Source organism: Megalobrama amblycephala, linkage group LG7 (genome assembly GCF_018812025.1).
Source record: "Megalobrama amblycephala isolate DHTTF-2021 linkage group LG7, ASM1881202v1, whole genome shotgun sequence".
Classification (NCBI taxonomy): domain Eukaryota; kingdom Metazoa; phylum Chordata; class Actinopteri; order Cypriniformes; family Xenocyprididae; genus Megalobrama; species Megalobrama amblycephala.
This window is the reverse complement of record NC_063050.1, coordinates 11,184,110-11,211,703: the sequence shown is the minus strand read 5'-3', so window position 1 is coordinate 11,211,703 and position 27,594 is coordinate 11,184,110. Positions and strand designations below refer to the sequence as shown.

Genomic DNA, 27,594 nt, shown 5'->3' with positions numbered 1-27,594 from the left:
GAAAACGGTCAGATAAGTACGATTTGAACCATGCCAAAGCAATTCCACTAATGCCAATATAGTTTTCAAGTCTTTTTAAAAGAATGTTGTGATCGATAGTGTCAAAAGCAGCACTGAGATCTAATAACACTAATAGAGAAATACAGCCACGATCGGATGATAAGAGTAGATCGTTTGTAACTCTAACGAGAGCAGTCTCAGTACTATGGTATGGTCTAAATCCTGACTGGAAATCCTCACAGATTCCATTTCTTTCTAAAAAGGAGCACAGTTGTGATGAAACTGCCTTTTCTAGTATCTTTGACAGAAAAGGTAGATTCGAGATTGGCCTGTAATTTACTAAATCTCTCGGATCTAGTTGAGGTTTTTTAATAAGAGGTTTAATAATAGCCTGCTTAAAGGTTTTTGGCACGTATCCTAGTGTTAACGATGAATTAATTATATCAAGAAGTGGACCTACGACCTCTGGAAGCATTTCTTTCAGTAGTTTAGTCGGCATTGGGTCTAACATACATGTCGTTGATTTTGATGATTTGATAAGTTTAGATAATTCTTCCTCTCCTATAGCGGCGAATGATTCTAGTTTTACCTCAGGGACATATGAACTGTAGACTGTAGAACTGTAGAAACTGTAGACGGTTGCATGTTTTTAATTTTCTCTCTAATATTATCAATCTTGCAAGTAAAGAAGTTCATAAAGTCATTACTGCTGTGCTCTATGGAAACGTCAGCAGTTGAATCTCTGTTTCTAGTTAATTTAGCCACTGTGTCAAATAAATACCTAGGATTATGTTTGTTTTCTATTAAGAGATTTGAAAAATAAGTAGATCTAGCATTTCTTATAGCCGTTCTGTACTCAATCATTTTTTCTTTCCACGAAAGGCGAAAAACTTCTAGTTTTGTTTTCTTCCAACTACGTTCAGCTTTTCTAACAGCTCGTTTTAGAGCCCGAGTGTGCTCATCATACCACGGCATTGGATTAGTTTCCTTAATCTTCTTTAGACGTAAAGGAGCGACTGCATCTAATGTGCTGGAAAAGAGAGAGCCAATAGTTTCTGTTGCAGCATCGAGTTCTTCTAAGTTGTCAGGTATACTAAGGCGATGAAACTGCTCGGGGAGATTATTTATAAAGCAATCTTTAGTGGTAGACGTGATGGTTCTACAATATTTATGGCTGGGTGGTGGTTTTGTAGCCTTGGCTAATTGTATTATACACGAGACTAAATAATGATCTGATATATCATCGCTCTGCGGTAGAATTTCAACAGCATCAATATCAATTCCATGCGACAGTATTAGATCTAAGGTATGATTACGACAATGAGTGGGTCCTGACACGTGTTGTCTAACTCCAATAGAGTTTAAAATGTCTGCAAATGCCAATCCAAATGCGTCTTTATTATTATCTACATGGATATTAAAATCACCAACAACAAGGACTTTATCCGCAGCCAGTACTAACTCTGATAGAAAATCAGCAAATTCTTTGATAAAGTCAGTATGGTGCCCTGGTGGCCTGTATACAGTAGCCAGCACAAATGTCAACTTACATAATGTTACATAAAGCACCATCACTTCAAAGGAATTATATTTGAAATTCTTTTGAATGATTCTGAATATATTACTATAAATTACAGCAACACCTCCCCCTTTGCCTTTCTGTCGAGGATTGTGTCGATAATCATAACCTTGAGGACTAGATTCATTTAAAGTAATGTAATCGTCTGGTTTTAGCCAGGTTTCTGTCAAACACAGCAAGTCTAGTTTATTGTCTGTAATAATTTCATTTACAATAAGTGCTTTTGAAGAAATAGATCTAATATTCAGTAACCCAAGCTTTATCATTTGTTTATCTGATTTATCTGTGATTTTCATTTTTTGAACATCAATTAAATTTTTACCCTTAAAAGGTTTCGGAAGTTTTTTGTATTTACTAGTTCGAGGTACAGACACAGTCTCTATGTGATAATATCTAGGTGAAAGAGTTTCTATGTGCTGTGAGTTATCTGAGTTCTGTGACGTGAGGCGGCTAGCAGACGGTCGGTTTAGCCAGTTTGTCTGCGTCCTGATCTGGGCCCTGGTTTGTCATGGTTTAGCTCTAAGACTATTTGCCAAATTTCTAGATAGAAGAGCAGCACCATCCCGGGAGGGATGAATACCATCTCTTTTCAACAGATCAGGTCTGCCCCAAAAGCTTTTCCAATTGTCTATGAAACCTATATTATTCTGCGGACACCACTTAGACAGCCAGCCATTGAGTGATGATAACCTGCTAACTATCTCATCACTCCGACGAACAGGAAGAGGGCCAGAACAAATTACTTCTGCTGACATTGAATTTGCGAGTTCACACACCTCTTTAATGTTAATTTTAGTGATCTCCGACTGGCGAAGTCGAACATCATTTGTGCCGACGTGGATAATGATTTTAGAATATTTACGTTTAGCATTAGCCAGCACTTTTAAATTTGCTTTGATGTCAGGTGCTCTGGCCCCCGGCAAACATGTGACTATGGTGGCTGGTGTCTCTATTTTCACGTTCCGTGTAATAGAATCGCCAATAACTAGGGCACTTTCAACAGGATTCTCAGTGGGTGCGTCACTGAGTGGGGAGAACCTGTTTGATGTTCTAATCGGAACGGAAGAGTGGTGTTTGTTCTTGCCACTATGCCGCCTCACAGTCACCCAGTTAGCCTGCTGCGTGGCTTCTACAACCGGAACCGAATGTGCAGTGTTTACTAGGCTAGTCGCATCCAAAGCAGTATCTAAGGCCCTTTCATTCTCACTATCCTCAATTAAAGTTTGGATGCGTGTCTCTAATTCTGAGATTCTCTCTGTCAGCCTGACAATATCCCTGCATTTATCACATGTGTAAGTCTCACTGCTGACAGAAAGAGCTAAGCTGTACGTTACATTTAATACACATGATAATCGTCGGACATGACTGACCGTGTGTTTGATGAACGCCGTCCGAAAAACTGCAACGCACACGGGACTCGCTGGCTGGATGTCTCGGTCGCTTGCCGGTGCCTGGGGCAAGGGTGATGTGCGGGACGCTGTACCTCGCGGTGGATCGATGAATGCCGGGCAGCAACGTCTCCACAGCTTCCCGATCTGGCGATGACAGATCAGAATAACATACATCAGATAAATCCGCCATTAAATCGACAAGGAAGGTTGGTTTAGAGGAAAAAAGAAAGTAGACGGTAGCTAGCAGGCTAGCGGGCTATGGCTAACACTAGGTGATTACGCTGGTAGATTACTAGTAATAAATCGTTCCGTTTAGTAATACTATGCAATAGGTAATCTAGTGAAAAATAAGAAAGTTATATTAAAGTTATATTATGTGAATAGGAATAAAGAGAAGGATTTAGGATAAACTCCACGAAGCTCCAAACGTAGGTCAGACAGCAGGCAGGCAGCAGCGTTGAGCTGCTCATTTAATGCAGGAAATGAGTACTTTATTGAAATGAATCCTGAAAAGCTGGTCTTATGCTTCTCATTTCTGAATTCCTTTCTGCCTAAATAATAAATGTTAATAATAATTATTATTCTTATTGCTTAGTTGCTGAATAAATCTTTGGGGCTGTTACAATTTGAATATGGGGTCCTAGTAACTGAAAATTTGATACATATTATCCAGGTTTTGGCTCAGCGGTGAACCAAATGACGCAGGTGGAAGTGAGGACTGTATTGAACTGATGCCTGAAAATCCCGTCCTGAACAACTGGAATGATTATCCATGCTCTGCGAAGAAAAAGGGGATTTGTGAGAAATAGATCAGTCATGAAACTCTAGATGGCGCTGGCTGATGGGTCTTAATGCTAAAGCTATTGATAATTACAACGTTAACTACTTGGCACGAGCTGATTGGTCCATGTCACATCTGCAGCCAATGAGCTTGTTGCTCACACATTTAAATGTGCACGCATTTAAATGTGCAGCCAATGAGCTTGTTGCTCACACATTTAAATGTGCACGCATATAGCACGCTTCAGAGTTCCTCTAAAACCCTCCACCTTCCCCAGCTCCAGCTGTATAGATTTGCTATGGGATACTCACAGCAGCATAGCAGCATATGTATTGGCAGTAGCAAGTTCCTGTACTTGCTTTGCAGCAGCAGCAGCAGCAATAATCATCAGCAACAATAATCTACAGCAGCAGCAATAATCATCAGCAGTGTAGCAGATCTATTCCGCCTAGACCAAATACATTAACATTGTCGTATCCATTACCATGCTAACAATTTTCAGAGAGCTGTCATAGAAATAGGTTTTATCAAGTCTTGCTTTGCTTTTATCATTTTATTCACTCATTTTAATTGCAAATGCATAATTTCTGATGAATGTTTCTGTCTTTAAATCACTGCCATCTGATGTACAATAACTCACAATATCCTGTTTCTCACAGGCTATTATTCAGAGTGTTTTTAAACCTGCTTTTGAGTTGAATTGCTTTCTGTTTTAATAAAATGGTCATTTGACTTATCTCAGCTTTTTTGATTTTTATTTCATATTTCATTCTCTTGTATCTATTTATTGCTCTTTGGATATATTTCCTCCAGTCCAGCAGGGTGCAGCAGAGAGCAGGTTTATCAGAATGAGGAACAGAAACATCAGATTCAGGGCATTTTTTGCTGTTTCCTGCATCATCAATACAAAGGTCCAGTTTGGCCTGTTTAAGGGTGTGTGAGTCCATTTGAGGGATCACAGATTCATCTTGTTGACTTCTGAAGCTGAGTGCAGGCCAGTTATAGTGATCCTACTGCTAAAAACATCAGGTGCAGACCAGCTTCTGCTCTTTCAGTCTGCAGAAAACAGAGTTTAGAGGGCATATTGAATAATTTTAACTTCTGTAAAATGCCAGTGACAGAGAAGTTTTCACTCCTGACGACTGTTCTGGCAAAATGGATCTTCTGAGCTTATTTGATTGATTGAGACCATCACATATCACAGAGAAAATAGCAGAACAGTGACTTTTTCAGAAGTATGGTGTCTCTTATCACTGTTTTGTGGACGATACACAACTTTATCTCCCTGTCAAGTCCAACGATGGTAGCTACATAAATCTTATCTGCTGCCTAGAAGAAGTAAAATTGTGGTTGTCTGAAAACTTCCTCAAGCTTAATGGTGTATCAAATTAATTCAAAAGAAATATGAATAATTTATTATACAGTTGAACGAAAAAGTATGGGAACCACTTGCAGAATCTGTGAAAATGTGAATAATTTTAACAAAATAAGAGAGATCATACAAAGTGCATGTTATATTTCTTTAGTACTGTTCTGAGTAAGATATTTTACATAAAAGATGTTTACATACAATCCACAATACAAAAAATAGCTGAATTTATTAAAATAACCCCGTTAAAAAGTTTGGGAACCATTGATTCTTAATATTATGTGCCGTTGGATGATCTGCAACTGTTTGTTTGTTTGTTTGTCCTGAACAGTTAAACTGAGCTCTGTTCTTCAGAAAAATCCTCCAGGTCCTGCAGATTCTTCAGTTTATAAGGATTTTTTTGCATGTTTGAACTCTTTACAGCAGTGACTGAATTAATTTGAGATCTTTTCACACTGAAGTCAACTGAGGGACTCAAACACAACTATTAGAAAATTATTACCAAATTATTACCATTATTTCCCAATTACTCAAGCCCATGAGTCAATTTAAAAAGATATGTCTTAAGCATCTATTTAAAAACCTGAAGAGGTGTGGCAGATTTTTTGTATTTTTTTTTTTTTTTGTTTGTATTTAAGAACCGTCTCTAAATATTCAGTGTTGGTTGTGTGAACGTAAAAAACTCCAGTTGTCTTGATGTTAGAGGAACGGTAGGATGTTCCTCAAACGTTCTTTCAACTTAATTTTGATCTAAAATTCAACATTCTAGAAATGTTGATTTGTAACATTCCAAGAACATGAAAATGTTTAGTTTCCTTAATGTTAGTAGAATGTTATTTAAAGGTTGGTATGATGTTCCTGAAACATTCTTTCAATCATTCAAACACCTGCTGTGAACAAACACTGAAAGAAAGAGAAATAAGAACACAAACTACAACTTTCTTCAGCCACAGCCTTAGATGAACTGAAGATAAAAGACATTAAATCTATGAGGATCTGATTAAACAACTCTACAAACAGCATTACCAGCTTCACTTATTACTAACCAGACTGACTTTATTTCTGTCACACATCTACAGAAGTTCTTATTGAGAATTAACAGAGGTTTAGATGTTGATGTCTTATTGAAAATGGTCACCATTATGGTGATCGGTGTTTCAACTAGTTGAGCAGTTTGAGCTTTTTACGCGACTTTGTGGTCTTTGTAACAATGTTTACCAAAACACATAATTTGTTGCAAAGAAAACAAGAAACAAAGATGATCAGGTAATATAATATTTAGTGATGTTATGTTCTGTGCCGAGGCTTCGGAGCGTGTGTTGAGAAATCCCAGAAGCTTTCAGTGAAATGCATATCCAGATTAATGACGTCCGGAGTCTCACTTCCGCCTGACTGGTTCAGAAAGCGGTTTGAATCTTGGCAAGATTTATTTTTGCCATTTTTGCCTTTCTTATGATAGGACAGTGATTAGACAGGAATCGAAGTGTGAGAGAGAGAAGGGGATGGGATTGGGAAAGGACCATTAGCCGGGACTCGAACTCGGGTCACCCAAAGCGCATTGGCGCTACATGTCGACGCGCTGCCCATGAGGCCATCAGCGCCACCATGGCACAACATTTTGACAGATATGCAGTATAAACCCATGGGATCCCCTCAAAATGTGTGGTTGTGATAAATGTGTGGTTGCCTATTATGACCAAAGAATTGATTTACACACATTTGATAGCCCCATTCATTTCAAGCCAATATGTTTATTACAGAGTTATGTTATACAATCATTATATACCACCAGAAAATACACATTATATTCATTCATAAATAGAATAGTCTTTGTGGAAGTTGATTTTTTCTTCACCATTATTTCTAAGCCTTATCTGGTGAAAAACACAGTGCATCACAGATCACATCAGGTCATCTGTAATGTTTCTACTTGTTTTACACTCTTTGACCACCAGGTGGTATTGTGAGGAAAATTAAGCCTCGAGAAATGAACCCTATTTTGAACCACAAATCTTCAATGCTTCATGAGGCTTCATCTCACCATCACTAACAATTTTTATCATCTGGGCTACCACATTGTCCACATTCAGATCACATCTTTTCTCCTTAGCCCATGGTATTGTTTGAGATGTGTTTTGGTTGAATGAGTCTCATTTGTATTTTTGTTTGTTTATTTTAAGTTATTTTCTTCTCTTGTTATCTTACTCTGTTCATTTTTAGCAAATTTAGTTTTTGTTTCTTTTACTGTATTTTCCTAATTGTACAGCTCTTTGGTTCAACTTTGTTATTTGAAATGTGCTTTATAAATATACTTGATCTTGAACTTGAAAATGGGGAATATCCTGTTATCATCCACTTGTTTAACTGCAAACAGGAAGTCATCATCCCACAATCTCTATTTCCTACCATCATCCTCTCTGTCCCTCAGCACCATGGTAATGCAAATCATCATATCATTCCAGTTTATTGTAATTAACATACAGGTCCACTTAGGCCTGTTTTAGGGTGTTTGAGTCAGTTTGGGTGATCGAAGATTCCTCTTGTTAGCCATTGTAGCTGCTAACTTGATCAGAGAGAAAACTCTGCTTTGATTATATGAGTTTGAATATGTAACATATATATATAAAATCATAGAGTAGTATGAGTCTGTGGAGAGTTTTAGAATGAAAATGAAATCTAGATTTATGTGTGTCTGAACTAATGAAACCACTTCCTGTGTAGGTTTAGCACTATTTAAAAACATGACACACATCCTAAAGACCTCCTCTGTGAACACACACTGTACTGTAAGACTGTAAGTTAGAGCAAATAATGGAATCAGGAACCTTTTATGTGTGCAGAAATAGTCTTGAAAAAACAGATCAAGACCTCGAACACAGCTTCACCTCCGGGACGAAGGAAAAGATCGAGGTAAGCTGAGCGTTTTGTTTGAAGATTGTGTCGCTAATGTTTGCGGGGATGGGAAATGTTACGTAAAATTTCAATTGTTGTTTTCTGGGGGAAAAAAAATGTGTCATTGTTTCTGATTTTATATGAAATGTTCCATATTTTAGTGATGTTTGTCATTATAAAAGAACATACTCTTTAAAACAACTTTTTTTTTGCAACGCTCTTTAAAAATAATTGATCTAAAAATAATGCTGGATTACATACAAAAGTTGATTTGAAGTGTTATATCTAATAATATGACGTGAATTGTTGTTAACTGATTTTTGTCAGGAGGAAGTAGACGTTTGGTGTTGATGACAGTGTGTCTCGGGATCATTTGTGTTCTTCTGCTGGTCTCCATCATAGAGCAGCACATCTCCAACACAGCAGAGAGAGAATCTTACAAGAACACAGCTGAAAAGTTCAATCAGACCATTAACAGCTTACAGCACAATTACACTGAAATAATGACTGAAAAAGACCAACTGAAGAATAACTACAACTCTTTGAGTCAGAAGAAACTGGAGCTGGAGACCAGAGTTAAAGATCTCACTGCTGAGAAAAGCCAGTTCCAGAGAAACATTGATTCTTTAAGTCAGAAGAAACTGGAGTTAGAAAGAAATGTCACGTCTTTAAGTGAAGAGCTAGAGAAAGAAAAATCTAAAGGTTGGTACAAATCTGTTTTTTTAAGTAGATTATTTTCTCATAATTTTCGTTATCTTTATCCATTTTTAATAAGTGAAGTTTCTGTCAGGAAATCTGTGTGGTCCTGTTCGTTTGTTCAAATCCAATGAGTTGAAGAGCTGGTCTGAGAGCAGGCAGTACTGCAGGGATCATGGTGGTGATCTGGTCATTATCGACACTGAAGAGAAGCAGGTGAGTTTGTGTGAGAGTCTGTTCATGAATGAGAGCAATCACACTTAGGGGTTGTTTAAATAACACACCATTTTCAACTATAAGGGGAAACTTTTCATTCAGTTTGGGCGTTTATTTACATGACAGTGGTGTTTTGGGGGGCCTGAAAATGCTAAATTTTGAAAACGGGATTCAAAGTGCACGTTTTTGAAAAAAATCATCTTTGTGTAGAGTGTAAAAACGTGAATTTGTGAAAACGGTGATGTTATACACATGTAACAGACGTAGAGCTGTGCATGTAAACCTCACTCCCCTGATCACAAAATGACTGACACTACAGACTGTGGTATTTATCTTCCTTGTTAGAGTGTCTGACTCCCATGCCGGTGAACCCGGGTTCGAGTCCCACTTAAAGCGGGCAGTTCGAACAGGAGGGGTTACACATGCAATCTAAAGGCACATAGTGTTTCTTTACAAAGTGACATCGCCAACTACTGGCCTGGCAGCAGAATATGGTCATTTTAGTCGTTTTCGTGGATCCGCAAGAACGATTAAATTTTAGCACATTATTGCAGTGTAAATGTACCCTTATTCCTGTTTTTATTCACACACAGAAGTCCATATCTTCACTCATCAAGGAGAGAGTGTGGATTGGTTTGACTGACATTGAGAACGAAGGCAACATGACATGGGTGGATAATTCAACACTGAGACAAGGGTAAGTGACAAAAACAGAAAACCAGTGCATGTATTTTAAGCATGACACCATCACAACCTCTAAAAATAGCTGAAGACCCAACTCAACCACAAAGAACACCACGACCAAAAATTTTTAGCAAAAAAAAAAAAAAAAAACTTCTCTCCATTAAGTTTTTGCACTTTCACTTTTGCTCTTGCTCTGTACTGTTTACTCTACAATTTTGGGGCTGTTGCAATAAGAATATGGGGTCCTAGAAAAAGAAAATTTTATATATATTATCCAGGTTTTGGCTCAGCGGTGAACCAAATGACCAAGGTGGAAGTGAGGACTGTATTGAACTGATGCCTGAAAATCCTGTCCTGAACAACTGGAATGATCTTCCATGCTCACTGAAGAGAAAGGGGATTTGTGAGAAATAAGTTTTATCAAGTCTTGTTTTGCTTTTGCTTTTATTATTTTATTTACTCCATTTAATTGCAAATGCGTAATTTCTGATGGATGTTTCTGTCTTTAAAACACTGCCATCTGATGTCTGTAAGAATGTATTAGAAAGAAAATGTAAAACTAATTCCATTCTCATTGCTACAGTAAACTCACAATATCCTGTTTCTCATAGGCTGTTATTCTGAGTGTCTTTAAACCTGCTTTTGAGTTTAATTGCTTTCTGTTTTAATAAAATGGTCAACTGACTATTATCTCAGCATTTGTGTTTTTATTTCATATTTCATTGTGTATCTGCTTTATTGCTCTATGGATAGATTTCCTCCAGTCCAGCAGAGTGCAGCATAGATCAGGTTTATCAGACTGAGGAACAGAAACATCAGATTCAGGGCCCTTGCTGCTGTTTCCTGCATCATCAATACAAAGGTCCAGTTTGGCCTGTTTAAGGGTGTTTAAATCTATTTGAGGGATCACAGATTCCTCTTGTTGACTCCTGGAACTGATTTTGAAGCAGAGCGCAGGCCAGTTACAGTGATCTAACTGCTAAAAAATACCAGGTGCTTCATCGGTCTAAAGAAAACAGAGTTTAGAGGCCCGATTCCTCTTGTTGGACACTGTAGCTTCTGATACTATCACAGAGAAAACTCCACTATGTTTTGACTATATGAGGTTGAATATGCATTATATATTCAATCATACAGCAGTATGAGCTGACAGAGAGCATGAGAAGGAAATCTAGATTTATCTGCACTAATGAAACCACTTCCTGTGTAGGTTTAGAACTGTTTAAAAACACGACACACATCCTAAAGACCTCCTCTGTGAACACACACTGTACTGTAAGACTGTAAGTTAGAGCAAATAATGGAATCAGGAACCTTTTATGTGTGCAGAAATATTACTAACAGATCAGGAACTCGAACACAGATTCACCTCCGGGATGAAGGAAAAGATCGAGGTAAGCTGAGCGTTTCGTTTGAAGCAAAGATGGTGTTGCTAATGTTTGAGGGGACGGAAATGTTACGTGCAATTTTAATAATTTCTGATTTTATATGAAATGTTACATATTTTACAATATAGGAATTCAGCATACTGTTTAAAAAAACATTTATCTTAAAACAAAGCTGGATTACTTACAAGGGTTATTTGATGTTATGAGTGCATTGTTGTTAATTGATATTTGTGTGTTTTCTCTCGGTTTGTCAGGAGGAAGTAGGCGTTTGGTGTTGATGACAGTGTGTCTCGGGATCATTTGTGTTGTTCTGCTGGTCTTCATCATACTGCAGCACATCTCCAACACAGCAGAGAGAGAATCTCTGTTCAAGAGTAACAAGAACACAGTTGAAGAGTTCAATCAGACCATCAACAGATCACAGGATGAGAACACTAATCAAATGACTGAAAAAGACCAACTGAAGAACAACTTCAACTCTTTGAGTCAGAAGAATCTGGAGCTGGAGACCAGAGTCAATGATCTTACAGCTGAGAAAAAACAGTTACAGGGACGTGTTGATTCTTTGAATCAGAAGAAAGTGGAGTTAGAAAGCAAAGTCACGTCTTTGAGTGATGAACTGAAGTTAAAAGGTTGTAAAGAAGGTCAGAGGAAACTGGAGTTAGAGAATGAACTAAGGAACATATCTGAACAGGGTTTGTAGAAAAGGATACATACACACACACACACACACACACACACACACACACACACACACACACACATTTCCAGCACAATCATTTAAAAAAAAAAAAAATTTATTGAAAGGAAATGGCAGATTCTTCATATCCGATGAGGAGAAGAGCTGGTCTGACAGCAGGCAGTACTGCAGGGATCGAGGTGGGGATCTGGTCATTATCGACACTGAAGTGAAGCAGGTGAGTTTGTGTGAGTGTCTGTTCATGAAAGAGAGGAATCACACTTATTCCTGTTTTTATTCACATACAGAGGTCCATATCTTCATTTATCAAGGCGAGTGTGTGGATCGGTTTGTCTGACATTGAGAACGAGGGCAACATGAAATGGGTGGATAATTCAACAATGAAACAAGGGTACGTGACAAAACACTCACAGAAAATATAAACCAAGGCTTATTGGTTTTATAAAATGGTTAGTATGTATAACTGGAAAGGTTTCCTAAAATAACCCACAGCAACAAAAATGGTATTCATTAATATCATCTACCAAGTAATGTAGTTCTTCAGCAATATTTAGCAGAATGATTGCCAAGAAGCAATGGGGTGATGATTAACATTTACTCAATAGAGCTGCTTTTGTTTCTGCTCAACTCTTTTTTATTCTTGAAATGGGTAACAGTGAGTATTTGTGATGTTTGAATTGCTTGTGACGAATCTCACTTGTTAGTTATTTTGCATCTGCTCAAAGTAATTATTATTATTTGGTTCCTGAATAAGTAAAACCTTGGGATACTTGAAAATGTGGGGTATACTGAGCAACTGAAAATATGTCACATTTTATTCAGGTTTTTTTTTCCAAATGAGCCGAATGATGCACATGGAAATGAGGACTGTGTTGAAATGCAGTATTGCACATATTGCAGTCCTTCTGACCTGAACGTCTGGAATGATCGCCAATGCTCAGACTTGAAAAAAGCACTTTGTGAGAAATAGGGTCTGTTCTCTTTTTTTCTGTTACTAATTTGGAATCATTTTATTAAGAACAAATAATTTCAGATTGTGGATTCTACCTTTTAAATCTGTCTGCTAATTTCATTTTTTTAACACTTTCAAGATATCAATTTTGTAATATAATTTTCTGTAAAATACAAAGTCAGGAGTGGATACTCGAATGAAAGGAAAATGTAAACTTGTCATTATTTTCCCATTGCAAGAATAAACTCACAAGTGTAGTTCTGTTTTGATTTCCTTTTCTGTGTTCTTCCTGTTGTGTCTGCCTGATTTGCTCCTCGTTTGTTAATTAATCCTACACAGCTGTTCAGTTTCAGTAATCATCCCCAGTATTTAAGCCTTATGTTTCCTCCGTCCTTTGTGGTCTTGTCAGTTTTAAACGTAATTGTTCCTATATAAGGAGAAAGAACCCCTTTTGGTAAAAATAGGTTATTTGGTCTAAACAGTGCTTCATATACTTACATTATTTAAAATGATTAGACCATTGTGTTTGTTTTTACTTTAGTTTTACTTTGGCACACCTTTCATTCTGAAGAAAAAAAAAAAAAAACGTACAAATTTACTTTTAAACTTTCAAGTTCAGTAATATTTGCCACATGATCCTGTACACCGAAAATATGGTAACATCTAAATTAACTGGTTTTAAGTGTAAAATATCATTTAATATCACATCAACCAAAGAACATCAATTTATAGAGTAACAAGTGTGTTAGCAGTATACTAGCTATCTCTACAAAGTCAACAGGTATTTCTGTTACACACTACAGTCTGCTAACATGATTGCAAGTTCTTCAGTTGTCATGTCAAAAGATGTCAAACAGCTCTTATATTGATGAGCAGCAAGCATCATATGATCTCATATTGAGTTATGTTTAATTTAGATTCTGAAACTCTATTCTGTGGAGCCCTGCATATGACATGCAGGAGAAAAAAGTAAATCGTGTGCACAAGCAGAGCTCCATACAATTCTAACTCAACAATCCAAACAGATGCAAAACAACTTGAATGTGAATGCGCTGATCAGTTTTGTCCCATTTGCAAAGTGCCACATTTTAGCACCCCTCATAAGAGTGATTACAAAGAATGCCTCATTTTTAAACTTCAATTGTTACAGAAGTTCGTTTGAACTCAGTGCTCAAGACAAAAAAACAAACAAACAAAAAAAAAAAACGATTGCACTGTTAAGTGAGAAAACTAATCTTATGTTATTTTAATAACCTGTGTCATTTTTACTTAGCCTGTGCCTCTTTAATGTGTGGTGACATTGCTTTGGCACCTCAGTTCAAGCGTCATGTGAACTGATCATCTCTTCCTCTTTATTACATGAAATAAATGTGAATATATATCATAAGCTATGTTGTTTCAGTCGTGAAAAGACGTGAATACACAACATTTTTCATTTTTCTGTGTCTTTAAGTAGGCTACTTAATAAGTTCACAACATGAACATACATAAGGAAATAATATTATCACATACAGTCAAGGTAGACATTTGACTATATGGTTACACATTTATTAATATATATTTCAAAATTATTTGGTTAAAAGTATTTGTTCTCAGTTTATACAAATTAGATCATGCCCTATGAACTAACAAAATCCATTAACATGGTAATTAAAAATCCTCATTATACATCATGATATCTTATGCATATGTGAACAGAAAAGTGTATTTATTTAAAAGCATTGTTGCCAAATATGTTCTGCCTGGTATCTCAGATTACTCTGTATGCCTCAGCCCTGAATTCAACAATTGTTTGGATTGACTGTTTGTGAAAGACCCTTGTCTGTTTTTTGGACTGTGATTGTGAATTATCCTTGAAATAATTTGCTGTGTATGGATCCTCAGCCTTCATGTTTTGGTGCAGATCATAGGAGCAAGAGCGAAGGGGTGGCTTCTGGTGCTCCAGCCCTGAATATTCTTTCAAAAGCCCCAAATCTCATATGTTTCTTAATAGTGTTGTCAAAAATATGTTTTTTGTTACATATCTATACTGAAATATTTTAAACGGTTCAATTCCGCTTTTCTGCAGTATCAATACACCAATACCAGCTACTCTTTATCTCTCTCTCCTCCAATGTTGGGGAGTAACTAGCTACATGTAATGTAGTTACATCATTTAATTACAAAATAAATATAACTGTAATCCATTGCAGTTATTGAGAAAAAAATGTGTAGTTAAATTACAGTTACTTAAAGTGCTCTATATTTTCATGCCTAAATTTTGTGCTATTTTGAGACACCATGAAAGATGAACTAAAATGTGTTTTTGATATATTATCTCTGTATTAAAAAATATATATATTTAGTTAGGTCACGTTCGACGTACGTCGGACAGACTGACAAATAGGAATCTCGCCAGAGAGGCCAATCTACTTCGAGTGTAACTAAACGAGCCAATGCACATTGGCATGCAATCATATGCATCAGCTGCTCGCCTCGCAGCGCGGGTATATAATGAGCAGCAAGTGCGTTGCATCTTCAGCTTTTCGCTTCGGAGCCGAACTACTCCGGTGGTGTCTACGAGCGAGTGTGTGAAAAATGAGTCAGCTCTTCTGGAAACTGCTCTTCGTTTGGTGCAGGAGGACAGCACTGCAGCGGGGCCGATCTCTCTTCTTTGTTTTCTTTTTTGTCTTTGTTTTGCCTGTTTTACTGAGCAACACAAAAGCTGTTCCCAGCTGTAAAAGCCATTCTTACAGCTGGTGATGGTGCACCTTAGAGCGCTTAAAAGCTGTTCTGACAGCTGGTAAGAGCAGCATCTTCAACGAGAGAGTGCACACGACAGGCTGCACTTTTCCGCGTCTGTGCTGCAGCGTGCTTCGGCACTTAAAAGAGCGAAGTCCCTAAAAGAGCTTGCACGAGTAGATTTGCGTCTTTTTAAAGATGTCGTTCTACTTGTGTGTTTCTTAATGCAGTCGTTACCTGGCACCACGGGATGGTCACCAACGCTGTATCGCGTGTTTGGGCTTAAAGCACGCTGGGGCGGCGTTTGTGGATGAGTCATGCACCCGTTGTGGGAAGATGACCATCGCGGAGTTGCGGTCGAGACTCCATTTCCTGCGAAGGGGCGGAGTCCCAGTGCCGCTGCCTCGTTCCAATCCTCCTCAGAGGGTTGCTTCGGGCAGCGGCGCTGGTGATATGAGGATCACAGTGAGCGCGCTTCCTTCAGGGAACCAACCCCCTAGGAACCCTCACTCCTCCTGCACTCCGCAGCCAGTAGAGCTGCCGGGGGAAAGCGGTGGACCGCCTCAAAGGTGTGTACCATCCGTATCCTTCGGAGCTCCCCAGGATGACCGGATGTCGATCGCTGCATCAGAGGGTGAGCCTGAAACTTCCGAGGATGATGATTCGGTGCATCTGCCTCCTTCGGGGGTTACAACTGTGCCCAATTCAGACCCGGAGATGATGGCTATGCTTTCCCAGGCCAGGGAAAGGGTAGGGCTCATGTGGAACCCTCCACCGTGTCCCGAACCCTTGAGGCTGGACAATTGGTATCTCGGGGTGGCACAGGCTGGTTCTCAGCCCCCCACCCCAGTTCCTTTCTTCCCGGAGCTGCATGAAGAACTGGACGGCACCTTTTACTGCCCGAAACCGTGTCAGTGGGTCCTCCTCCCTCACCACCCTTGATGGTGGAGCGGTGAAGGGATACACGCGCATACCTCCTGTGGAACGGGCCGTTGCTATGCAACTGTGCCCTAACTCCACCTGGCGAGGGGAGCCGATCTTACCGGCAAGGCTTATCAGGCCTGTGGGGAAGTTGCTTCTGCCCTACATGCTAAAGCATTGTTGCAGGTCCATCAGGCCAAGGCACTGAAGGACTTGCACGAGGGTGGTCATGACCCACAAGTTCTCCAAGAACTTTGTGCTGCGACGGACCTAGCGCTTCGTGCACCTTCGTGCACCTTCACCTCCCACAGCGCACATGGTACTGAGATCCCAGCCTGGCTATGTGCCCAAGGTTCCTACCACTCCCTTCAGGGACCAGGTAGTGAGCCTGCAAGCGCTGCCTCTGGAGGAGGCAGACCCAGCCCTGGCTTTGCTCTGTCCAGTTCGCACTTTGCAACTGTACATAGACAGAACCCAAAGCTTCAGGACCTCAGACCAGCTCTTTGTCTGTTACGGAGGCCAGCAGAAGGGAAAGGCTGTCTCCAAACAGAGGATGGCCCACTGGATAGTGGATGCCATTGCCCTGGCTTACCAAGCTCAGCGTGATAGCGTCTGATGTACGACTGTCAGCTGGTCCAATGGTGAGAGTAAATGTCACGGGCAGGTGACGTCACGACCAGGAAAGGATGAATACACATCCGGCGAGACCGGCTTCAGCTTTTCTGCCTCAGCAAAGTGCTCTATGTGAAACATTACTCCAATATAAGAGCCTTGATGGCGACAGAAAGGCACCTGTGGCTCAATCTGTCTGATTTAAAGGATAAAGACAGGGCCTTTCTCCTCGACGCCCCGCTTGCACCATCTGGCCTGTTCGGCGACGCAGTCACATCTGTCGTCGACAGGTTCCAGGAAGCTAAAAAGCAGGCGGAGGCATTCAAAAAGTATCTACCACGCCGCCATTCAACTTCTGGGGCTGCTGGGCGTGACCAGCCCCAGCCATATAGCTCCTCGTACCGAGCGCAGCAGAAAGAGAGTGTCGCCTCTCATGCTCCACCCCAAAGACACGGTGGGCCAGGATGGCACTCTCAGCCCAAGCCTTCCAAGTCGAAGACAGACCTGAGAGTTTTGCTTCAGGCGAAGAAGGCTGTGGCGTCAGACTTCTGAGGGCAGCCCCACACGGGGTGGTGCAGTACACACCTCAGTATACGGTGCCCATTCCACCTTGTGGCCCTCAGGGGGCCGTTCTGCCAACCCCGCCACCTCTGGTGCTTCGGGGCGCAGCGGTTCCCACCGAATTAGTGACGCAGTGTTCAGAACAACACGACACTGCGTCACATCAACACGCTATTGCGTCACATCCTCTGAGGAGGATAAATTTACATCAAAAATGTGCTGTGAACAAAACACCAGAGGCCAGCCTCGAGAGGCTGGTTCCCTTAGTAGATTTTCTGGTAGAGTGGAAATCTCTTCAAAATATATCATGTTGGATCCTGCAAATTATAGAGAAAGGTTACAAAATACAGTTTTGGTGCCGTCCACCTCTATTCAAAGAAGTTCTGCAAACGTCTGTGCTTCCACAGCAGGCTTTGGTGTTGGAACAAGAAATAAAAACCTTATTAGCAAAGGAGGCTATAGAGAGGGTTCCGGTTGCCGACAGGGAGTCTGTGTTTTACAGCCGGTATTTCTTGGTTCCAAAAAAGGATGGGGGGTTGCGTCCTATTTTAGATCTACGTCATCTGAATCGAGCAGTACAAAAGCTAAAATTCAAGATGCTGACGATAAGTCAAATCGCGACTCAAATCAAATCCGAGTATTGGTTTGTCACAATAGATCTCAAGTAAGCATACTTCCATATCTCCATCCTTCCACAGCACAGGAAGTTCCTGAGGTTCGCTTTCAGGGGCGAAGCGTACCAATTTCAGGTTCTTCCATTCGGCCTAGCTCTCTCACCCCGCACATTCACGAAATGCGTAGATGCAGCACTGGCCCCGCTCAGGCTGCAGGGTATACACATCCTCAATTATATCGACGACTGGCTGATTTTAGCACAGTCAGAGGAGATGGCGGTTCGGCATCGAGATGTCGTTCTCGCACACATTCAGAAATTGGGGTTGAGACTGAATGCCAAGAAATGCATTCTTACTCCACTACAGAGGACCACTTTTCTCTGCGTGGTTTGGGATTCAGTGACAATGCGAGCATGTCTCTCTCCAGTCCGCATCACTTCTATTCTGTCAGCCATGAAAGAATTGAAGCTAGGCAAGTCACGCACTGTAAAACAGTTTCAGAGACTGTTGGGTCTGATGGCAGCAGCGTCCAACGTGATAATCCAATCCAACATCATGACTGGTTTGTCACGATCGATCTCAAGGACGCATATATTTCACATATAAAATATTGCCACAACACAGGAGGTTCCTGAGGTTCGCTTTTGGGGGTGAAGCTTACCAATATCGGGTTCCTCCATTCAGCCTAGCCTCATTACCCCGCACATGCACAAAATGCATGGATGCAGCACTGACTCCATGGTACTCCAGGGCATTCACATTTTGAGTTACATAGATGACTGGCTAATACTAGCACAGTCACGAGATGGCATTACAACACAGATGTCATACTAGCTCATCTATTTTCTTTAGGGTTGAGACTAAACAAGAAGAAAGTGTTCTCTGTCCTACCCAGAGAACAACATATTTAGTGGTTATATGGGTTTCGACCGTGATGTGGGCACAATTGTCTCCCACTCGGGTCGAAACCATTCTAACCACCCTGAACAATGTCAGGCTAGGCCAAGATTGCACTGTTCTGCAGTATCAAGAAATGTTAGGTCTCATGGCATCAGCGTCCTTGGTGATTCCTATGGGCCTCTTGCACATGAGACATTTCAGTTGTGGCTCAGAGCCGAGAGGTTTTGCCTAAGCAATTCCCTATGGCAAATAAGGGCAAGGGCAAGCGCTGAGTGATTCGTGCCCTTTCTAAAATCCATGTTTATGGTAAGTCACGCGCTAATGCTTTGTGCACTTTCTAAAATCCATGTTTATGGTAAGGGTTACGCGCTGCGGCTTCATTCCCTTTCTATGTGGCTAGTGTGAAAGAGACTCAAAATACTCCGTCAATGTTGCACATACAATTAAGAGTTATACACCATTTTAATCTGTGGAATATCTTCTTTTATTTGTGTACACAGAGTAAAAACAAAATGTTGTGCTTTTTGTAAAATAAAGAAAACTAACATGATGCATGATCTCTCGAAAACAAATATTCTGTGTTTATATAATCTGTATGAAAAGAGAGCCATGTCAGAAGTCCGTGATTCAGCTCATTATCCGCTAATGCGGCCACGCCCACGGAGCCAGCGCTATTCAGAGGCAAATTCTGAGGCAATGCATGCATTCATCTTCTCAATCGTGTATTTATTGTCTTGAAAAGTGTTTTGAATAGCCATAGTTAGTGATCTCTGGCCTCTGTTAGTTCAGTTAGTTCCTGGATTGCCTATTCTTCTTTAGCAGGCATTTGTGGACTAAAGGTGTACAGAGCGCCCTCCGGCTGCAAGTATGAATTGAAAACACAGTATCCAGCACTCATAGTAATGACAATAAATCCTGAATAAATATTACTCCTCTGTATAGAAAATTGACAAACATATGAGAATCCATCAATATTTCTCCAAATGTGCATGCTTTTAAGCTAAAAGCCTATATGAAATGCCATAGAGGTAACACAATTGTTCAGACACTTTGCATCACAGAAATACATTATATTTTAAAGTATATAATAGAATACCATTATTTTAAATTGTAATAATATTTCACAGTATTGCTGTTTTTTCTGTATGTTTGATTTACACCATGATGAGCTTTGAGACATGATCACAAAGGGTTTTTTCACAGCCTACCTGACTGAAAGAGCTCATTATTATGCAAGTCATTTCAGATCATTATTATGTGATTCTTTTGTCTTCTCAAGTGAGAATCACCCATTATTCATGATGATTCACGCCTCCATGCATACTGTGTTTCTTGACCAAATATGTTTTAGAAAATTTAAATCTCTCTATTGTTTTATATGAAGGAGTAGGAAGGATAATTTTTACATAATTTTGAAGCAAAAACTCTAGTCTACAATCTCCAATACCCAGAAGTCTTGTGAACACATACATAATATTATTTTTTTGGCCTTATTTCAGTGACTTAAGTTATTTGTTTTTTCAATAGCCACGCATAAACGTTATTCCTTCAAAAACACAAATATGTACATACATGTTCCTCACATATTATGGTAGCTTAGTTTGTGCTGAATACAGTGTAATGACACTTTTTCCATTAATATGTTTATGAACAACTGAAAAAAGCACACATGTCAGGGCATTTCAAAACTTCTACAGGCCCCAAATCAGCCTCAGACTCCAGAGGGTTAAGCCTCCTTCTAGAACCAGGATTCCTTCATGGGACCTAGTAATAGTCCTAGACGGCCTGGTTGGGGCGCCCCCTTACAAAATGTTTGTGATGTGGCAGCTTGGTCCTCTCCACACACATTCATAAGATTTTATAGTTTGGATGTTTATGTTACTCCGGGCTCTTGCGCCCTTGAGTCAACATCGCAAGCTAGTGTCTTAGACTCTCTGTGCTTTGTGAGACACTTCACAGCCTGGGGGGTCCGGACACACAGTGCGGCGGCATGGGTATTCTCATTCCCATAGCGCTGATCAAGCGCAGCTTGGAGTGTAGCCTTTGAAAGGGAATGCCCCGGGTTACTTCACTGTAACCCTGTTCCCTGAAAAGGTGGGAACGAGAAGCTGTGCTTCATTGCTGCACTGAGATGTCCCAGGACTGCTCTTCAGACAAAATATCTGCTGATGCACAGGTTACACATCTAATTATAGCCTTGTTACGACGCATTCCAATGACGTCACGCAAGGCTATAAATATAGGTCAATTTAATTGACGTTGTTTTACACATATATTCACAGCTGGTCACGACTAAAAGACCTTCCCATAGTGCTGATCAAGTGCAGCTTCTCGTTCCCGCCTTTTCAGGGAACAGGGTTACAGTGAAGTAACCCGGGGCGTTCCAGTGCAGGTAATTTAAAAATCATTTCATCCAGAAATATATAAAAAATATAACAGTTATAACAGGAAAATATATTTGCCAACTATTAAAATGCTATTGACAACATCAAATTTTTCAATGTCGAACTTGAGGAATCATCTCCTGTGATGAATGTTAACCTTAAGCACAACCTGCAAAGGTATATGTAAAACCTTCCTTAACATGCATTTCCTCTGTTTCCTTCAGTACGCTCTGGGCAAGAGGACGTGGGTTGGCCTAGCTTAGAGCAGAGCAAAATAAGTGCTGAACTTAAAGAAAATCCGTCAAAATGGCCCTAATGCCAGACTACTGCTTTTGAAGACATACTTAAATATTACAAATCAGGAAAATCAGAATAGATTAATTTTCAGCTTCAAATGTATGTTAAACATGAGTTAATTTTGACTGTTGCTCAGGGTTTTTTTTTTTTTTTTTTTAATCAGCTATCCTGTTACTCAGTGAATAAATTATGTAAACCAGCATGATTTATTTACACTGCCATTCTTCACATACATGTTTAAGCATATTTCCATAATAAAAGAAGTCTAGCAAGATCATCTGTTCTGACCATTCACTTATTCACTGTCACCAAACTGATTTATGTTGAGATGCGAATATTATATTATAATCTTTCCTTTAGAGTAACCTTATGTTGCCTGATGAACCTTATGCTATGCAAGTGCAATTTTCCAATAATTCAAGCTCAGCAGGATTTCAAAGTAAAATGAAATGAAAGTAAGTTTGTTTAGAGGGAATGTGTATTTGTGTTTAACACAGCACATCAGTCTGAAGTTCATCACCTCATAGTGACACTGAGCACAAATTGTACTCAACAGAAAGTTCAGAATTGTGCCGCAACAAGTTCATTTGAACGATTTTCTTTTTTAAAACAAAAGAGTGCACTATATAAAAGATCAATAATATGTTAGTTCTGTTTGTAGTAATTTTGTGAGTAAAATCTGTGAAGGCAAGAAATATTTTACTAATATTCACCAGTATTTGAAGAAAGTTACACAAAGAGCTGTGCTGTTTGTCACTATGCAAGACAAAACAGCTCTAAAATCAATTATATATTATTATATATTAAAAAGTATCCAGTTAATAACACAATTTATACAAATATTTACGAATATGTAGGCATATTTATGTTAATTTCTTAATTTACAGTTAAGTTTGGAACCTGGAATGAAATTTTTGTGAAATTAAGGGGGGAAAGTCCCTGCACCCAACATGTTTGACATTGGTCACATTTTTTTTGTTTTTTATGAAGATGTACAGTGCATCAAAGTTTAAATTCTTGTTGGTCAGCTATATGTAAATTCTAGGGGAGGTTCTCTATTTTAAACCCTGAACCCATACTCCTAAAGTCCACAGCTCAACTGAAGAGTTGTTAAGTTAAAATGGAACTGGAGGGCATTTATAAAAATGTTGACCGCGAGACCTGCAGCAAGGGCAATGAGAGGGAACTGGACAGAGATGAAGATATTTATGTTAATAAGGATCAAAATCTCAGCCAGACTGAAGCAAAAGCTCAAAACCAAAGTAAGACATGTGATGTCAGTAATGTTTATACACTACAATAATAGTCATTTGTTCATAGCATGTTCTTGTTTTTTTTTTTATATTCGGCAGGAGGTTTAACAGGTCGAAGTAAGTGTGTTGTGTTGAGCACAGTATGCTTTGGCCTCATATGTGTTCTTGTGGTGGCCGTTATAGTACTGCATATCAAGCTCACGGCAGAGAGAGAGATACAAGCTACGCTCATGTTACAGACCAGTTCAAGACATCAAACTGAAAAGGACCAGTTACAGAGCAGTTTCAACTCTTTGAGTCAGAAGAAACTGGAGCTGGAGACCAGAGTCAGTAATCTCACTGCTGAGAAAACCCAGTTACAGAACAGCTTCAACGCTTTGAGTCAGAAGAAACTGGAACTGGAGACCAGAATCAAAGATCTCACTGCTGAGAAAAGCCAGTTACAGAGAAGTTTCAACTCTTTGAGTCAGAAGAAACTGCAGTTAGAGACTGAACTAAGGAAGATATCTGAGCAGGGTTTGTAGAAAAGCATACACAGACACACACACACACACACACACACACACACACACACACACACACACACATATATATATATATATATATATATATATATATATATATATATATATATATATATATATATATATATCAGTTCCACTTTCCAGCACAATAAATTTAAAAAAATGTATTTATTGAAAGGAAATGGCAGATTCTTCATATCCAATGAGGAGAAGAGCTGGTCTGACAGCAGGAAGTACTGCAGGGATCGTGGTGGTGATCTGATCATTATCAAAACTGAAGAGAAGCAGGTGAGTTTGTGTGAGAGTCTGTTCATGAATGAGAGGAATCACACTTATTCCTGTTTTTATTCACACAGAGGTGCATATCTTCATTTATCAAGGAGAGTGTGTGGATTGGTTTGTCTGACATTGAGAATGAGGGCAACATGAAATGGGTGGATAATTCACCCCTGAAACAAGGGTACGTGACAAAACACTCACAGAAAATATAAACCAAGGCTTATTGGTTTTATAAAATGGTTAGTATGTATAACTGGAAAGGTTTCCTAAAATAACCCACAGCAACAAAAATGGTATTCATTAATATCATCTACCAAGTAATGTAGTTCTTCAGCAATATTTAGCAGAATGATTACCAAGAAGCAATGGGGTGATGATTAACATTTACTCAATAGAGCTGCTTTTGTTTCTGCTCAACTCTTTTTTATTCTTGAAATGGGTAACAGTGAGTATTGGTGATTTTTGAATTGCTTGTGACAAATCTCACTTGTTAGTTATTTTGCATCTGCTCAAAGTAATTATTATTATTTGGTTCCTGAATAAGTAAAACTTTGGGATACTTGAAAATTTGGGGTATACTGAGCAACTGAAAATATGTCACATTTTATTCAGGTTTTTTTTTCCAAACGAGCCAAATGATGCACATGGAAATGAGGACTGTGTTGAAATGCAGTATTGCACGTATTGTCGTCCCTCTGACCTGAACGTCTGGAATGATCGCCAATGCTCAGACTGGAAAAAAGCACTTTGTGAGAAATAGGGTCTGTTCATTTTTTTTCTGTTACTAATTTGGAATCATTTTATTAAGAACAAATAATTTCTGATTGTGGATTCTACCTTTTAAAACTGTCTGCTAATTTCATTTTTTAACACTTTCAAGATATCAATTTTGTAATATAATTTTCTGTAAAATACAAAGTCAGGAGTGGATACTCGAATGAAAGGAAAATGTAAACTTGTCATTATTTTCCCATTGCAAGAATAAACTCACAAGTGTAGTTCTGAACTTACGCTAGAGCTTACATTTTCAGTAATCATCCCCAGTATTTAAGTCTTATGTTTCCTCCGTCCTTTGTGGTCTTGTCAATTTTAAACATAATTGTTCCTATATAAGGAGAAAGAACCCCTTTTGGTAAAAATAGGTTCTTTGGTCTAAACAGTGCTTCATATACTTACATTATTTAAAATGATTAGACTATTGTGTTTGTTTTTACTTTAGTTTTACTTTGGCACACCTTTCATTCTGAAGAAAATAAACTTACAAATTTACTTTTAAACTTTCAAGTTCAGTAATATTTGCCACATGATCCTGTACACCGAAAATATGGTAACATCTAAATGAACTGGTTTTAAGTGTAAAATATCATTTAATATCACTAAATCAACCAAAGAACATCAATTTATAGAGTAACAAGTGTGTTAGCAGTATACTAGCTATCTCTACTAGCAAGGTCAACAGGTTTGTCTGTTACACACTACAGTCTGCTAACATGATTGCACGTTCTTCAGTTGTCATGTCAAAAGATGCCATACAGCTCTTATATTGATGAGCAGCAAGCATCATATGATCTCATATTGAGTTATGTTTAATTTAGATTCTGAAACTCTGGAGCCCCGCATATGACATGCAGGAGAAAAAAGTAAATCATGTGCACAAGCAGAGCTCCATACAATTCTAACTCAACAATCCAAACAGATGCAAAACAACTTGAATGTGAATGCGCTGATCAGTTTGGTCCCATTTGCAAAGTGCCATATTTCAGCGCCCCTCATGAGAGTGATTACAAAGAATGCCTCATTTTTAAACTTCACCTGTTACAGAAGTTCGTTTGAACTCTGTGCTCAAGAAAAAAACGATTGCACTGTTAAGTGAGAAAACTAATCTGATGTTATTTTAATAACCTGTGTCATTTTTACTTAGCCTTTAATGTGTGGTGACATTGCTGTCACCACACATTAAAGGCCACTATATATATATATATATATATATATATATATATATATATATATATATATATATATATATATATATATATATATATATATATAGTGGCACCTCAGTTCAAGCGTCATGTGAACTGATCATCTCTTCCTCTTTATTACATGAAATAAATGTGAATATACATCATAAGCTATGCTGTTTAAATTGTGAAAAGACGTGAATACACAACATTTTTCAGTTTCAAGTCCCCCAGTGTTAATCTAACTCTCCTGTCTGGTTTGTTTCTCAAAAAAAATGGCAGCTTCAGCATTATGATCGGTCAGACATTAAATGCCCATACCCCTTTGTCTTTAAGTAGGCTACTTAATAAGTTCACAACATGAACATACATAAGGAAATAATATTATCACATACAGTCAAGGTAGACATTTGACTATATGGTTACACATTTATTAGGGGCCAAGCCCCGAAGGGGCTGTAGCCCCTATTGTAATTGTACGTTTTCCCTTTTATTATTATTATTCTTCCTCCCGAATGGGAGTCTATGGCAGCCCTATCAACGGAACATGAGAAAATGATGAAATTTGGCACAGTTGTAGAGATGCTCATGAATAGTGATTGGACCAAATTTGGAGTCTCTAGAACCAACTCTATAGCGCCACCACCAGTTCAAAATTTCAACATTCTAACGGTTTTAACATTTGAACTGTTTGTCATAGAAAAATTAAATTTAGTTCATCTGATTCGTCTCTTCATGCTGATGCTATTCAACTTCTTACATTAAGTCTCCACCCATTACAGTAGCGGCCATTTTGAAAAGTACAGTATTTGTTTTTTTCGCTTCTCCTCCTTCAAAATTTGTCCAATTTTGTCCAAACTTTGATCAGGTGATCTTTGGTCTGAGCCGCACAGAAATGACTGAACAGATTTTTTTTATTCATCTTTGTTCAAAAGTTATGATGTCACGAAGTTAACGAGGTTGACCCAAAATTGCTATAGAGGCTGTATCTCGGCCAAACTTTGAGCAATCGAAACTAAAATTGGTACACTTGATCAAGACCATGATCTGAGGTTCCATGCCAAATTTGGGAACAGCGCCACCTACAGGTCATGAGATCTGAAAAATGGCTATTTTGGCCAATAACTTTTGAACACTTTATTAGAAAATCAAGATCTTGGTGTCTATGGATTCCCTGTGCCATGCCGAATCCGAGGATATCGAATTCGTCAACATCGGATGAACCACGTGTCCGCCATTTTGAATTTTGTCATAAATTGCAATAACTTTTAAACAATTTGACATATCTTCACACAAATTGGTACGTATGACCTTTAGAAGGTCCTGAAGGTACCTGAGAAGTTTCAACACAGCGCCACCTACTGTTCCACAGATGTAATGATTATTGCAAAACCACTTATAACTTTTGAAAACACTTTCCAAAATGTGTATGCTTTATGTCATTTTATTCCCTGGCTTATGCCGATTCCGACGATGTGTCATTTGTCATTTTCCTTAAATGTACCTGTCTGCCATATTGAATTAAATCAAAAACAGTTTTTTTCGCTACTCCTCCCACAAATTTTGGTCAATTTTGTCCAAAATCAGCTCAGATGATCTTTGGACCGAGCCGCACAGAAATGACTGAACGGATTTTTGATATTCGCTACCATTCCCAAGATATTCATCTCTGAATGTGACCTTGCTTGTGTTTGTTGTCTTATACTAGTTAGCTTAGCACAGTAATTGCTTAGCATGCTAAACTATTGCTATTCTTTCTAATGTGGTCTTCAGTCAACAGGTTAACCAAAACTTAGTTGGCATTAAATAACTTTGCATACTAATATGGTTAACATGCTATGAAGCTTTTTTTTTTGTGAACTCTTTCTCACACTGAAACCTCTGCTTAGCATACTGATGAACTTGCATGGCTGATTAGC

The 27,594-nt window shown here is 38.9% G+C and overlaps 3 protein-coding genes across 3 annotated transcripts in view; all 3 read left to right on the top strand.

Annotated features, from left to right (window-relative positions):
* LOC125271364 (CD209 antigen-like protein C) overlaps positions 1-10,202 on the top strand; it is a 30,748-nt gene extending 20,546 nt beyond the window's left edge. The window contains exons 3-5 of the mRNA XM_048195431.1: positions 8,803-8,924; positions 9,518-9,621; positions 9,887-10,202. Coding sequence (XP_048051388.1) covers positions 8,803-8,924; positions 9,518-9,621; positions 9,887-10,022 — 362 coding nt within the window. The 3' untranslated portion in view covers positions 10,023-10,202. The remainder of the gene's footprint in view (positions 1-8,802; positions 8,925-9,517; positions 9,622-9,886) is intronic.
* A 481-nt stretch (positions 10,203-10,683) lies between these two features.
* Positions 10,684-12,897, top strand: LOC125271367 (CD209 antigen-like protein B). The gene is made up of 5 exons (XM_048195436.1): positions 10,684-11,002; positions 11,251-11,691; positions 11,804-11,913; positions 11,984-12,087; positions 12,519-12,897. Exons 1-5 carry the CDS (start codon positions 10,909-10,911, stop codon positions 12,664-12,666), a joined length of 897 nt encoding a protein of 298 aa, XP_048051393.1. The 5' UTR covers positions 10,684-10,908; the 3' UTR covers positions 12,667-12,897.
* Positions 12,898-22,778: 9,881 nt separating this feature from the next.
* On the top strand, positions 22,779-24,713 carry LOC125273112 (CD209 antigen-like protein E). The gene is made up of 6 exons (XM_048198381.1): positions 22,779-22,920; positions 23,011-23,028; positions 23,095-23,427; positions 23,614-23,723; positions 23,792-23,895; positions 24,327-24,713. Exons 1-6 carry the CDS (start codon positions 22,779-22,781, stop codon positions 24,472-24,474), a joined length of 855 nt encoding a protein of 284 aa, XP_048054338.1. The 3' UTR covers positions 24,475-24,713.
* The last annotated feature ends 2,881 nt before the right edge of the window (positions 24,714-27,594 follow it).

Excerpts from the sequence above, each read along its gene's own strand:
- LOC125273112 (XM_048198381.1), top strand. The coding sequence starts at position 22,779 with ATGGAACTGGAGGGCATTTATAAAAATGTTGACCGCGAGACCTGCAGC. Across the intron at positions 23,724-23,791 it reads TCAAAACTGAAGAGAAGCAG|AGGTGCATATCTTCATTTAT; the intron begins GTGAGTTTGTGT and ends TTATTCACACAG. Across the intron at positions 23,896-24,326 it reads AATTCACCCCTGAAACAAGG|GTTTTTTTTTCCAAACGAGC; the intron begins GTACGTGACAAA and ends CATTTTATTCAG.
- LOC125271367 (XM_048195436.1), top strand. The coding sequence starts at position 10,909 with ATGGAATCAGGAACCTTTTATGTGTGCAGAAATATTACTAACAGATCA. Across the intron at positions 11,003-11,250 it reads GGATGAAGGAAAAGATCGAG|GAGGAAGTAGGCGTTTGGTG; the intron begins GTAAGCTGAGCG and ends TCGGTTTGTCAG. Across the intron at positions 11,914-11,983 it reads TCGACACTGAAGTGAAGCAG|AGGTCCATATCTTCATTTAT; the intron begins GTGAGTTTGTGT and ends ATTCACATACAG.